The sequence below is a fragment of the Gymnogyps californianus genome, chromosome 5 (genome assembly GCF_018139145.2).
Source record: "Gymnogyps californianus isolate 813 chromosome 5, ASM1813914v2, whole genome shotgun sequence".
Classification (NCBI taxonomy): Eukaryota; Metazoa; Chordata; class Aves; order Accipitriformes; family Cathartidae; genus Gymnogyps; species Gymnogyps californianus.
The window spans coordinates 27,137,910-27,152,259 of NC_059475.1; the positions used below are offsets into that span (position 1 = coordinate 27,137,910).

The 14,350-nt window shown below is 39.2% G+C and overlaps 1 protein-coding gene across 36 annotated transcripts in view; it reads right to left on the minus strand.

Annotated features, from left to right (window-relative positions):
* Positions 1 to 14,350, minus strand: part of MADD (MAP kinase activating death domain) — a 62,225-nt gene that overhangs the window by 30,534 nt on the left and 17,341 nt on the right. For 13 of the 36 annotated variants that reach the window (XM_050897686.1, XM_050897684.1, XM_050897685.1 and 10 more), the window contains 5 exons: positions 13,043 to 13,144; positions 10,385 to 10,487; positions 9,143 to 9,329; positions 8,818 to 8,968; positions 6,150 to 6,356 (listed from right to left, as the gene is read on the minus strand). In XM_050897686.1, coding sequence (XP_050753643.1) covers positions 6,150 to 6,356; positions 8,818 to 8,968; positions 9,143 to 9,329; positions 10,385 to 10,487; positions 13,043 to 13,144 — 750 coding nt within the window. Of the gene's footprint in view, positions 1 to 1,203; positions 1,258 to 6,149; positions 6,357 to 8,817; positions 8,969 to 9,142; positions 9,330 to 10,384; positions 10,488 to 10,944; positions 11,005 to 13,042; positions 13,145 to 14,350 lie in introns of all 36 variants that reach the window. The other 23 variants (XM_050897683.1, XM_050897682.1, XM_050897687.1 and 20 more) reach the window with 5 other exon arrangements.

Genomic DNA, 14,350 nt, shown 5'->3' on the forward strand with positions numbered 1-14,350 from the left:
TATCCCTCCCAATATAGGCACCTACCTGAAAGGCCCAGTTTGGGAGAGTAGGTGTGTGCACGTGCTATGTGTCTGTCTCACACACTCCTACCTCAGCAGAAAGTAATTCAGATCTTAAATGTAGTAAGCTGTACTGCAGAGGTGCCCATTTGCCCTATTCTCTCTGAACTAACTCCAGATGCTCATTTGTACTTAACTGAAGTATTTAACTGAGGAACCTAAAACTAATGTAGCAAATCCAGGCCTAGTCAGAATGTCAGGAATTTTCACCCATTCATCTTAGCTATTAATCCTCCCCAACCTTCAGTCTGTAAAAAGGGCATCAGTTCTGCAAAGTAGAAACTACACTTATGGTTAGGAAACACCTACCACATCATGGTTATTACAAACTAGCTAATGTCCTTATGTCATATGTCCCTATTTACAACAGTGATAACCAAAAGAGCAAAACCTTGTACTACACCTGCAGATAATACATATTCAATATTTTATTCAATATCATATTTCAATAGATGTTAAGATTTGTGTAGATTTAGACTACTATTTAGACTCTGCAAACAGCCTCAGACTATTTCACTCCTCCTTTAACATGGAATATAAAAAACAAAATCAGGTTGATTCCTTATTATGAGGCTATTCTCTAACAGCCATCACTAAATACAATTCTTCACATACACCTTCTCTCTCCCCCTCAGAAGTATTTCTTGTTGCACACTGACTGTGGTCATAAACTGTTCATGGTTGATGCCAGGTAACAAAATTTGCCATCCCACGGCTTGAAAGAACAGAGAATTCTTCATTCCAGTAACATTCAGTCAATCAATCAATATATTCATGTCAAAGACTTGTTAAGCAAAACTCGTCTTTAACTTTTAAGACAGGAGATGGAATATCTCAAAATCCTTCTATATATATCTGATATGGTGAGGATGCAGAATATCTGCTTCCCATTCTTTGAAGAAGGCAACATTCAGGGGAGGAAAAAAAATAAGGGAAAAAAAAAAGTAGAGACATTTGAACACAATTTCCCCAGGGCAAACTGATCTGTTTGGTCTCCTCTATAATGCAGGCTTTCTTGATAGACCTTTGTTATTGTGGGTATAAAAACTGTGTGCCATAGATGCAAGCTCACCCTGCACCTGGGGAGTTGGCAGTTATGGGGAGGCTGGAGGAGTCAGTTTCTACGGTTTTTAATTTCCTTACTCGTTTTTTCCAAAGATTTTTGCTTTTTCACTTCCTGGTGCTTGTTCCACAATTCTACCCAAGATGCATTGAAAGCAGGAGAGAAAGAGAAAGAGTCAGCAGCTGGTCAGACAGGTGAAAGTGGGCAAAAAAATTTGAAACAAAAAACCCACCCCTTCATCTCAAAAAAAGAAAAAAAAAAAAGGAGAAATTTACGACAACTACCGAGTGAAGGGTTAATTAACACCATTTTACAAGAAATCAATGTTAGGAATCGAGCACTGCATCATCTCTCATTTACAGAATTCAGATGTTAGAGATGACTTCATACAGTGAACCACTAAGGAAAAACAGCTATTATGAACACATATAATGCAATTAATCACCTTTCCTGAGAAAGGCCTTTAAGATTGTCAGATATTTATTCCTCCAAAACGTAGGCATCACAGAAGCTCTAATTAACAGAAACATTTTAATGTCTCTAGTTTATATTATTGAAAGGAAAAGGCACAAAACCAGCAGCAGCAATTCCAAGAAAATCAAAACTGTAGGTTAACACAATATTTAACCAATATTATATCTTAAAAATTATCACAAAGTTTACAAGTACAAGTTATTTTTGACCTGACAGCATTCTCAATAAATGCTTGGCTCTGCCTATCAACCAGTCCTACATGCAAAAAGCTGAACTTCTCTGCATCCACTTGTTCCTATCATGGTATAAAGAATGGAAAATAGGGAAGAAGAAGAAAAATGAGCAAGATATCAGTCATGCTTAATGCCAACTTCCAAAGTTCAAATTAGGTCACAGCACTCCAATCAAGTCAAGGAATTCCATAAGAGGATACAATGCAGAGAAAAGGAAAAAATGCAGTCATCTTTTCTGCTCAGAAACATCAGATCATTCCAGGTGCTGGCCTGTTGGCCGAAGGAAACATTACAAGCTGACATGCTAACTGACTCTGAATGCTGGGCACTGTCCTCTCTCACTAGCACAGTTAAAGCTGGGAATGCTACAGAGGAAGATACTCTTAGAAAAGCGACAAAGGCAAAGGGAAGGAAAAAGAAGTACAATGTTCTTCTACTGCTCTTCAAGGAAACTTGCTGAGCAACTAAAAGGTCACTTGAAGTGCATCAGAAACCCATCCCACCCTGCAAATGGCAGAAATTAGGGCACGACAGGCTCTAAAAAAGTTCTATTTAGCAAAATGTCTACTGGGGGGAAGGGGGGGGGGGAAGGATAGTGTTACAATTGTGGAGGAAGGCTCCAAAGTATTATTAAATGTATCAGGAGCAAGGCAAATGTAGCAAGGGAGAAAAAGGTAGAAAGACGGCTGCTAGCCAGCTGATTTCTATATTTGTTTCATGATTGATGGATGTTCCTTCAACTTTCATCAGTACACAGATGGATAGGATAAAATTGCTTATGGATCCAAACAGCATCCTATAGGCTTATCTGTATCAGTGCGTGCTCAGCTAGATAACAATCTCTTTAAGATGTACTGAATTTGTATGTTAAAGAGCTTTGAAAACATCTGGCCCCTTAAGTGCTCTGTCTATATGGCTTTACTTTAGAAACGACCAGGCTGAAAGCTACAATACCTGCCATTAAATTACTTTTAGCTAACTTGCCTGTTAATTCAGGGTAGAGCATATCCTAGCACATTAAAACCAGCCTAGATTTTACTCTCAACTACTTTGACAAAGAAGAAAAGGAAAACCTCAAATAAACTCAAGGGGCATAAAATACTATGCCTATGACTTTGTTACATGAGCCTGAACTGAACAGGACAGCAGGTCCAGAAAGGATCTGATGCAGACAAAGCAGGTAGCACAATCTTTTCTGTTTCAAAAAACTGTCAAAATAGAATGATCTGCCAGCATTAAACAATTATTTAAAAAGTAGTAATGGAAACTTCAGTAAGTACTGACATTTTCATTAACAGTTACTGCACGTATGCAATTAAACCAAACTAATCACTAATGTAAAGGGGGAAAGTATTAACTGTCACCTTTAAAGCCACCAGTGTCCCAACAAAAAGGCCAACACTACAGGTGATGACCATGGACGCTGGAAGACAAGAACCCCAGAAGTAAGCAAATAATAGGTGATCTTTTAGGAAACAAAGTATCAGAAGCATCATCTTCACAATGAATTTCCTAGCTAAGCAATTAGGTATTAAAGCACAGCAAAGATCAATCCTCAACTGATAAAAATCCATCACTCTTCACCTCAGAAATAAGAATTTTGAATACCAACAGCCTTCCCTGTTACAAGGGAGCATCCTACATACTTCAGAGGTACACAAGAAACCATAAACTTTCTGAAAAGTGAACAAGAAAAGGGGTTCAAGCAGGAACACATTCACCCTGAACTTTGGAAAACTCTTGTGAACCTCCTGGCCGTTGTTCCTGTAGTACAAGAAAACTGCACACATTCAGCTACCATACTTCTAGATCTCAGAGATGCAGTTTAATTGCCACACTAACATACACTTTATGTATGGCTATTGCAAACAGTGCCATACATGATTTTACTCCATCATGCTGACGACTTACTTTTTGTTCTAGTAATTCCTCTTGTAACTAGGTCAAAAGGTTAGCAGCCCAATTTGTATTTTGTCCATACAATACCAACAGATTCACTGAGAGTTTTATTTACATATCTACAACCTGAGGCTGTAAGTACCTTCCAAACTTCATAGAATCAAGGAACTGCTGAGGTTCAAAGGGACCTCTGGAGATCATCTAGTCAAACCTCCCTGCTCAAAGCAGGGTCAACTAGAGCAGGCTGCCGCAGGACCATGTCCAGTCAGGTGTTCACTATCTCCACAGATGGAGAATCCACAACTTTTCCAGGCTTCCAACGGATCCATTCCAATGGATCCAACACTGTTCCAGTGTTGGATCATCTTCACATAAAAAAACATTTTTTCTCATGTTTAAATGGAATTACTTACAAATACTTCGTTATTTCAGCAACATGTAAATGTTTACCAAATGCTTCTTCCCTAAAGAAGTTAGTTTGAACGAGAAATTTTGCATTTCACTACAGAAGGAATTTCAGTCTAGCCATGACTAACTCTGGTTCTGTATATCCAAAGTACCGTCTTATACTGAAGCTTCCATAACAGAACATAAAGGAAGTATAACAGCCAAGCAGCTTTAAATTATCTGCCTGCAACACAAGAGAAATTCCCTTTACTTCTAGATCTCAAGAGTCAGATGAACATGGACACTACATTGTTTTTACAGCAATTTCTTAAAGACTGACTTGCATACTAGTTCATGGTTCTTAGTGACAGACAAAACCAGTTAGAAAAAAAGGCTTCAGAAAAAACTTTGAAGTCTTTCAAACTTTGATCAGTTTTGGTGAAACCATATCCTTGTAACTTAGTTCCATAGAAGACAAGGAAAATCATTAGAGCATGAGAACCACCAATAAGAATCTACCTGTTGCCTGTCCTTGAAGATTGTGAATTATTTAAGGCTAATATTCTGGCAAAAGTAGTTAACATAACATATTAAGTAGCACCTCTTTTGAAAAGCACTTCCTATAATGCTTCACAAACATGGACTGTCTGATCTCTATGATTTCCATTTCTATGAGGCTTTAATTTCACCTGAGGGAAAGGAGCAGTCTCAGCAATCCAATCAAAAGATCTCTTCATTCTTTAAAAGAACACTGGCCTAGCGTCTCTTTTATTCTTAGTTGTGTCAGAAGCATATTTTCCTTTTTCTCCTTTCTACAGAAAAGAAATTAAATACCCAGTGCGAACCAAACCACTAAACTGAAATGCTGGAAATCTGAATCTCTTTTAGCTCCCCGATAGATTTTCAGAGTGCAAGACTAGTTTCTGAGCAACTGCCTCCATAGATTACCTTTTGAAACAGGAAAGCAAATCAAGTCAGAGGGGTTCAGTATCAGTTCAGAAGGACTCGACACCACTCAGCCTGCAGCTATTATGTGGGTATAAGAATAAATGTCTGCACTCCTGCCACATAATTGCCCAACACACACATTCCCTTGTCTTATGCCACATACTGCAGGTACAGCCTCACAGTAGCAAGCTGCTTTCAGAAGATTAATCTTTCATACAATGATTCCATTAAAAAGTTATTTTAAACAGGCTATAAGAAGCAATGGCTAAAATTTAACATGACATATTTTTGGAGTTGACAAAGAATTTCTCTCATATGCTGATGGTACTTTTCTCTTGTTTACAATCCACAGCGGGTTGGATCCAATCAAAATATTTTTTTTCTTTTTTTCTCTCCCCCCCCGCCCAAAATCTGTAAAGCCCTTTTTAAGTAAAATAGTTTAAAGCCTACCTCTAACTTTTTCCCAGACACAGGGAAAAGCTATACCAGCTAAGAAATTAGACTGGGAAAATTTTCAGTGACCAGCCTAGCAGATGCTGTTTAGAAGGACATGCATTCTATTTGCTATTGCATAGAAGGAAGATCCATCAGTCCTGCTTGCTGAAACTGTAACACTACAACTAAAATCTTTTTGGCAGTTTTTGTTATTAACAATCAGCAGATCCTGGGTCCCACTTCTATAAGGATGCAATCTAGATAATCCACAGGTAGTCAGCAATGATTAGAAAAACTTTTGTTTCATGTAGTCCCTTCCACAGTCGCCCTTTCCAAAGTCCTGCTGACCCTGTTTCCCTTTTGCCATTTCCTGTTGCTTGAAAACATCAACCACAGAGCAAAAAATAAAGTTGTCTAAAGTATAATGAAATTCAGAAACAATTAAGATTAGAAAGCTTCTGGGAGAAAACTGCCCTGGATAGTTTATCCAAGAGTAGAGTGAAAACACATATGATTGTTCCTTGTGATCCAAGGTGTAAATGAAGCATGTTACAGCAGCAATGTAGTGTGTTAAAATGGAGAGAATGCAAATAGAACCTAATGCCAAAATAGAAGTCCCTCCTGCACTTCACATGCACCTCAATACACACCAATGGAAGCAATAAAATTTTCTTCCTTTAGACTCCTTGTGTCAAACTCCCTTGGCCCTTTGCCTGCAGGGCTCGGTGCCTTTGGCATTAGCTGAGGTACTGGCAGCTGCATCGCAGGTTTTGGCTCCACTCTTGGGGATGATGCAGGATCCTTGCCAACTGGAGTGACAGATCCATCCGTTGGACTTCGTTTTCTCTTTTCTGGTTCTTTAAAGAAAAAAAATAAGTGTTAAAAGAAAAAAAAAAACACATAAGGAAAAAGGAAATGAGAGCAGGAAAAGGAAGATGAGACAGACAGTCTCACCTAAATCATTAAGCCTGGCACTGAAACAGCTCAGTCCCACATTTGTTTCCATAGGTCACCATGGCTTGCAGATAGTCTGACACACTGGTGGAAACAGTAGAGGAGAAAGCCAGAGTGCTGTTTTTGGGATATTCAAATCATCTCCTTCCTGTATATTTGAAACCTAGGAATCTTCTTTGACACAGTAACTGTAGTATCTCCTCTCCTGAGTTGTGCAAAATTAAACAACTGTGCCTAAACTACCAAGAATATCACTTCTAGAATATAAGCAAGCTCCTCTCACAGTGAAAAGATGACAAATACAATCATCTTTGATGGGTAACACTAAATGAAACTTGTTAGGAAAAAAAACCCCAAAAACTATCAGCTATAGCTCTTCCATCATTCTCCGAGACTTCCTATAATCATATGTCCCCAAAGGCAGTTTGGATTATTTCTCTGTAGCAAAGTCCACAGTTGGAATTACAGCAAAACTTTCAGAATAGAATAATTAAAATTAGGTTTTCTGTAAAGAACCTCCTGCAATCCTCCACAAACTGTTCCAATAGCTGATGAGGCTAATAGTCAAAATTTCATATCCTAATATCTAAATTTTTCGTACCATTAGACCTTGTGATACCTTTGTCCAGTAAAGATTCTGCTATCAGCAACACTTTACCATTTAGATAATAATTGAAAACAATCAACACCTAACATTCAACAGACTGAACACCTCCATCTTTCAGAGCAAAAGTGTTTTCCCAATTCCTTGTAGGTCTTTTCAGAAACCTCCTCAGTTTTTCAGGATGTGACGATCAGAACTGGAAGCACTACCTCAGTTGTGGGTCTTGTTAGTGACATATCCAGAGACAATACAATAGCTGCATCCCAAATCTGTATTCCCATGTTTACACAGTGCCCCCCTCTCCAGTTTTTACAGACACAGTAAACAGTGGGAAGTTCACACATAGCTGCCATTTTCAGAGACACTGCTTCCTAGGACATAGTTCCCAATCCTGCTATTATTGCCAACTGTCCTTGTTCCTAAACGCAAGTCCTTAGTTTGGCCATATTAAAATAAATTAATCACAACCATGCTTTATTAAGATTCAGCTTCATCTAGAAAAATAACTTATATCCATCATGTCCTGTTCAAACAGTATGCATCATATGCAAACTGAACAATTTTAGGATTACTAGATCACTACTATGTGTTAAATAACATTAAGATAAGCACTAATCTTTATAAAACATTTCTAGAAATACCTAGATCAACTCATTGAAAACAGGTAAAACATACGAAACAGATAAAATTTGACTACAAATCAAGATGTCATGCAATAATGAGAGAAGTCCTTCAAAGATGTATCAAGGCTTTAAAAGTTTATATCAAATTTTGTCTATTGTGACCACAATTAATTTACTGGGTAAACTCTACTTACCATCAAATTATGGTATCTGGCATTACATTAGCAAGACTTCACTCTAAAACCATTGAGTTTTACATCAGCCACTCTATAATTTTGCTTAGGATCAGTGTCAGACTAAAAGGCTTATAATTACCAAGATCAGCCCATTCCCCACACTCAGGACTGTTACACTAGCACAGCCTTCCTTACCTTCCTCAGCATTCTAACAACAATTGGAAATGAACACCTGTAACTCACAGGGCATCTAAGCCAACTCATAAAATCCCTGATGCAAGCAACCCAGAACACCAACTATAAAGTGTTTAGTAGATGTTACTCCTCTGCTACAATGAAATAAACAGCTTTTCATCATTTGAGATTACAGCTGAGTCAGATATTAAGCAGAAAGGTAGCTTTTTGTCATCTTTTGCTTTTTCCTTACGCATGCATTTTCTTATTTTGCATTAAGAATCAGATTTTAAGAAAAAGCTGAAAAATAAAGAGGTATTTTCAGACTTTCCTCTCCAAGAGTACTTAGTGATATAAGAATCACTGTGTAATGCAAGGTGGTTGGTGAGATATAAGTCTCATATGGTTCCACATTAGAAATATCTCCCTCCCTATTCAGGCTGTCTGCAATAACTTTCCAAAACTGTGGTTGGGACAGTGTTAGCTGAAGGTCGCCACTCTCAGAATTTCCACTTCATCTGTAAAAGTCCCAGGTTTTGTATCTCACTGCATAGTTTCCATTTTCAATCAAATATCAGTATGGCCATTATTTTGCTTTCGTCTGGTTACATGTGTGCAAGAAAACAGTTTAAAGCTTTGTAAGGTTTCAGTAACAATGGTAGAGTTGTCACCTATTTTGAAAGTGTCATAAAACCCCTGAAATATCAGAAGCCACAAAACAGCTACCTTCACAGTAAGGATCTTGTTTGGTTCATTAACACTGTATTCTCATAAACACTTTTCTTACCTTTGTTGTAATAGTGAGTATGTGCTATCTCTAGCAGGCCAAAAACACTGGCCATGCCTCCCAGGCCAGCATTTGCATATGACTGCTCCAGGCTCAACACGGTGCACTTCAGCAAGTCCAGCATGCCTTTGTAAACCTTGCGGCTGATCTCCTGCAATGAAAATCCCATTAGCATCACTATCTCAGAAGTGACAAAGCAATTCAAGAACACAAATTCCAAAACTGCTGTAACATCAGCTTTTAGGAGGCAATCTAACAAAAACTTTCTACGAATGGAGCCTCAGCAGACACTAGGTATGAGGACCTTGCTGACTTCAGCACTGACCACATCCTGTATGACATCCTGTCGAGCATCTTCTTCTGACTGGATTGTGCGATTCAGCTTGCTTAGTACAAAGACACGGAGCTGCTCACTCTCCAGCAGACGTCGGACTCTCTTCATGTTCAGCCAGCCAACACCTTGCCCATCGAGAACATTGTGTACCACCTCCTTCAGGAACTGCTGGTTCTCACTGATGGATTTAAGAGGAAGCAGGCAAAAGTTAGCCCTCTGCTTACCTTGGCTTGCATGGGAAGAGAGATATGGCCAGGACACACACAGAAATGCATTTTCCTATCAAAGCTAAGTTTACAAGAAAAGAAGTTCAAATCTAGCTATGCCTGCTGCTAACATAACTGCCCACAGCCCAAGCTCTGTTCTATAGGTGTAGTATCAAATATTTTATTTTGCCCGTTATTTCCTATAATAAGCCGTACTCAGATTTTCCTCTAGTCCTCTAGCTACTGCTCTAAGCCTCACCTTCACAGCACTTGTCAGAATCCATAGGAATCCTCTATGCCACAACTTTCTCCCACAGCCGCCTTGCCTGACCTGTAGGCTTTCCTTAAAGAGGAAGCGCAGCACTACTAATAGCACTACTGCAGCAGCCTTGACAAATGTACTGCTTTAGCTTGTTTTGCCACAGGGGAGGGAATGGTAAGACAAAGGGAACTCCTGTGCAACCTGCTGCATTCCCCAGCCTGAACTGCAGTTACTGTTCTTGCTTGTCTCCCAATCCCAGTAGCTCAAAGTAAATTTCACTCTACCCATGACTGCTACATAAGAAAGGGAGGAGAAAGCACAGGCACAGGTCAGGTATTGTTTACTTGCACCATTCTGAGTCCCTTCCCAAGGCTGAGAAAAGCATTTCACATGAATTCATGGAACCAAACTGTTTCATATGACTCAGCTGATCCCCTGCATCATGCATTAAAATTCTGCTGGCTAGACTACCTTGTTCAGAACAGACTCAATTGCAAAGAATAAATACTGAGTTAAAGTAGGGACCTATAATTTTTTGGATCTCAGACAGAAAGAGCATACATTTCGGAGCACAGAAAGATACGTATGTGCGCTATTAACTGTAAGACCATCCATACCGAATCTTCTCGGACAATAATACGTGCAAGCTTAGGACCATAGAAAAGTACTATTTAGTTTTCAACAGCTAGACTTCTGAGGAACACTGGCCAAGTATGAGACCACTCCAGCAACACTTTATAATCAAAAAGCAATGAAAAATATTACCTGGAATTGCTAGTTCGTCCCTGAGGCGATGGAGATTCTCTCTTCACTGTTGGGCTGTGCTTAATGACTGAAGACTTTTGATCCACAAGGGCTCGTCTGTTTCCTAAACAGGAGAGGAAACAAGATGAGAGCAAGGGGTGGGAGAAAAACAATCTGATCCCAGGACAGTAACAAGCAACGCTAAGGTTGGCTAACACCTATTCGGATTACAGGTAACAGACTTCAAACAAAATGGAAACTCCAAAAAAGCAGCAGCGTATATCATATTCTAGCATCACACATCGGCAGAAAACAGTAATGGGAGTAATGCAGAGAGAAAAAGAGAAGATGGTAATGGGAGCAGGAGGTGAAAGGCAGGAAAAGTTTGGCTGCTCTGCATGCAGTTCCACAACAAGAACCATCTTCATATTAGTCACTGTATGTAAAAGCATAATGCATTGGGGGTGACTAGTATAGATCATGTGGTACTGGTTACCCAGTGAGAAAGGTAGCCCAAAGTCAGGCATAGGGAATGCTGGAAATTGTTATATCATGCACAGCTCATGCTGTAGGGAACCCACCTTCATTGCTTACTGGGCCAGCTTCAGTAATAATCTCCATTATAGTATTTAACCCAAATACTGGGACACAAAATATACAATTAGTAGTGTACTACAATATCTACACTCCCCACCATCAGCATCAAAAGAATCCAACTACCAGCTTCTTCCCAGCCCTCCCTCAAAACAAAACCCAAATGACGCTAGAGCAGGAAGGATACTTGAAAGCCCAAGACAACAAGGGCCAGCATAATTAATCTTAGAGATAGTGCGTGACTTGAAATTTGGCATCGTGGAACTAAAGTACTGCATCTTCAAGGACATTATTGCACATATTGTATTTCAAGGGCACTATCAAAAACATCTGCATCACTGAGGAAAAAATATCAATGGATGTGCATGAAATAAAAATTAAAAAGGAAGATGGAAAGTGGTCAAACAGCAGCAATGAGATGGAGTCCCAGCATCATTTCCCATTACAGTTAGAAACACAAGGTACCACACACACTTGTAAGAACAAGTTAATGCAGCAATTTTATACCTGTACAACAGAGACAAAAACATTTAAAAACCAGTGAAGTGCCTAGTGAATCCCAGTGAGCCAGCATGCACACATAAATGAACACGAACACACACACACACTTGCACATGCATAAAACAGACTGAGCTACTCCACTGAAATCCCATCCTCATATCTGCATAGTAACATTAAAGGCCCTACAGGATTACAATAGTCAAGAAAAGAACACCAAAGTGCAGAAGATGAGGCGCAAAGCATGAACGTGGAATGGCAAACCCCATCACTGTTTTCTTCCAATGCATGGAATCAGTCATTAAGTTTACCCATGGAAATAACCCTGACATGAAGCATGTTTCTTATCCAGTACAATTGGACAAGAAAACATAACCAACTGGTAAAAGGTTGTCAAAAACAGCTGGGCAGAGTCTCTGCTAGTGTTTTCACCCTACCAGTCCTGTTCCTCCTCATTTTACACACAGGGAATGATTACTTGTCTCAAAAACAAAGTCCAAAGCAGAAACACAAAAACCAGCTTTTGTCCTTTGTTTCTACAAGGTCAAAGGTCAGCAAAACATCATACCAACCTTCATCCACATCCCTTCCCACTTCCAGATTAAAGTAATCTTTACCGATGAAAATGATGAGGAAAAAAATAAATGAAAAAAATCAACATATTAAAGCAAAAGCAATAAGTTCTAATCAGATAGAATAACTCAAAAGGTAAAATAAAACCTTTCCCCAGTTTAGCAGCTGAAAAGGTCTCAACACTAAAACACCAGCACGTGCTCAGTCACTCTTCTGTTATTACATCTGGTACAAGGACGACCAGGCTGTCTAACTCCCCACCGTAAGCGGGTCATTTCTCTAGTGCCTATTCAGGCTTGTTATCTAATGATACTGCAGATAAACAGGAGATATTCCAATGAAAAGATTGTGCATATAACTTCCTCTGAATGAGCTGAAGTGTGGTTATAATTTGATTTTGATCAGAAATTTTCTATTTAGTGAACTGAAAAGACTATAAACACTTTTGAAACCCACGTAAATCGTAGTGTTCATGGGAGGTTGGCCTTATCCCCACTTACAAATGCAGCATCATTGCTCTAACAAGTTACTTAAGGCTAGTCATGAAGACGGAATCATGGAATGGTTTGGGTTGGAAGGGACCTTAAAGATCGTCTAGTTCCAACCCCCCTGCCATGGGCAGGGACACCTTCCACTAGATCAGGTTGCTCAAAGCCCCATCCAACCTGGCCTTGAACAGTGGCAGTACAAAAGTAGGACCTACCTCTTGGTTCCCATTCTTTACAGTAAGTACTCAAAAATAAAACAAAACAAAATACAAAACAAACCCAACATTCACAGTGTATCCGTTAACACAGGCTAGACTAGGCAGTCTCCCATCCCAACACAGTCCAATTGTTGGGAAGAAGTCTGACTGAGAAATATCAAGACAATTTACTGTCTTGATACTCAAAGCAGGTACTACCCAAACTACCAAAATGCGTCACCCCCAGGATTTCTGTTAGGGGTAAGAACTCAGACTGCCAAGTCACAAGAACTGTAAAGGCTGTAGAAGACAAAGAGAAAAATGGTTACCTTTCAGGCTGGGAAAGGGAGTATTCTTGTCTCTCCCAACTTTGGTTGGTAGGGCTAAGTTGGACAGACTGAAACTTGTGCTGTGGTTTCTGTACAGGCTGCCTATGACAGAAGAAGAAAATAACTAAATGCCTAATGCTCACTGCATAGACCCAAACTTCCTAAACTTCCTGTAATTCACCTTCTTATTCCAGATCCTTAATGATTAAGTTCTTCTTTATTACCAAAAAGTCTCACAAGTATAACATCATCTCATTTACATTGCAACCACATCTGTAATCAGATTATTCTAAATTGTACAAAAACATAATTCTTAGCTTTCATGTCACAATCATTGCTGTTGTATCTTTGAGTCTTAAATGTAACAGCAATATCCACCTGTCTTCCTGCACTTAAACAGGTAACCTCACGTCTTCTAGTTTGATCCTCTTTTTAGGAGCAAATGAATGGTAGGGGCCACATGAGAAAACAAGATGACAGAAGATCTCCAAAATATGCAATTCTGAAGTGAGGATTGTGCACTGTGCCTTGTGAAACACTGTAAATCTGCCACAGAACCATGCTTTAAAATAGAAGCTTTCCATTTATTAGGAGAAAACAAAAGCTGTTCCTAGTACAGGCAGATCTTGAGAACACAATAATGCATTGTCATCTGGTTAAGCCTGTAGACAGCCTGAAAGCATCTCATGTAGATCAATGAGCTGACTAACACTTCAAGATGTTCATTTAAAATGTCAGCGTACTATTTCAGTTTGCTTTGGTTCTTTTTTTGCAGCCTTATTTTAGTAACAATCATTTTACTAGGAACATCCAATATACTTTCCCCAGTGCTGCAAACTTCTTGCACTGCTCCCCACTATAGTGCAAGACTCAGCTGGCCATCTCTTCTTTCACTCATTTAAAAAACTCTAGATTAGTTTTCCACACCTGTGGATTTTATTATTAAAATATAATTGAAAGTAGGTGAGCACAGTCAAGAAATTGAATTTAGCACCTAAACACACAACGTGGTAGCATGGAAGGCATACTACTGGTAAGATTTTTTGTATCAACTTCATGAAATTGCACAACTTTTTGTTTAAATGAAACTGAAGAATTTCTGATCTGTGCCCCTAAAGTGCCATATAACTCAAGAGCCTAACCACATAACCAAAGTCCTTCTTACTGAAAAATACATAAAGCAGTAGTTATCAGCAGTGTAAGTTAAATAGGTCCTGTGGCTCCCAACATGACTTCTGGAGAGCTGGTAACAATTTGACAACCAAGTCATTCTCTTGACTAGCCATCCCCCTATTCCATCTCTCTGTA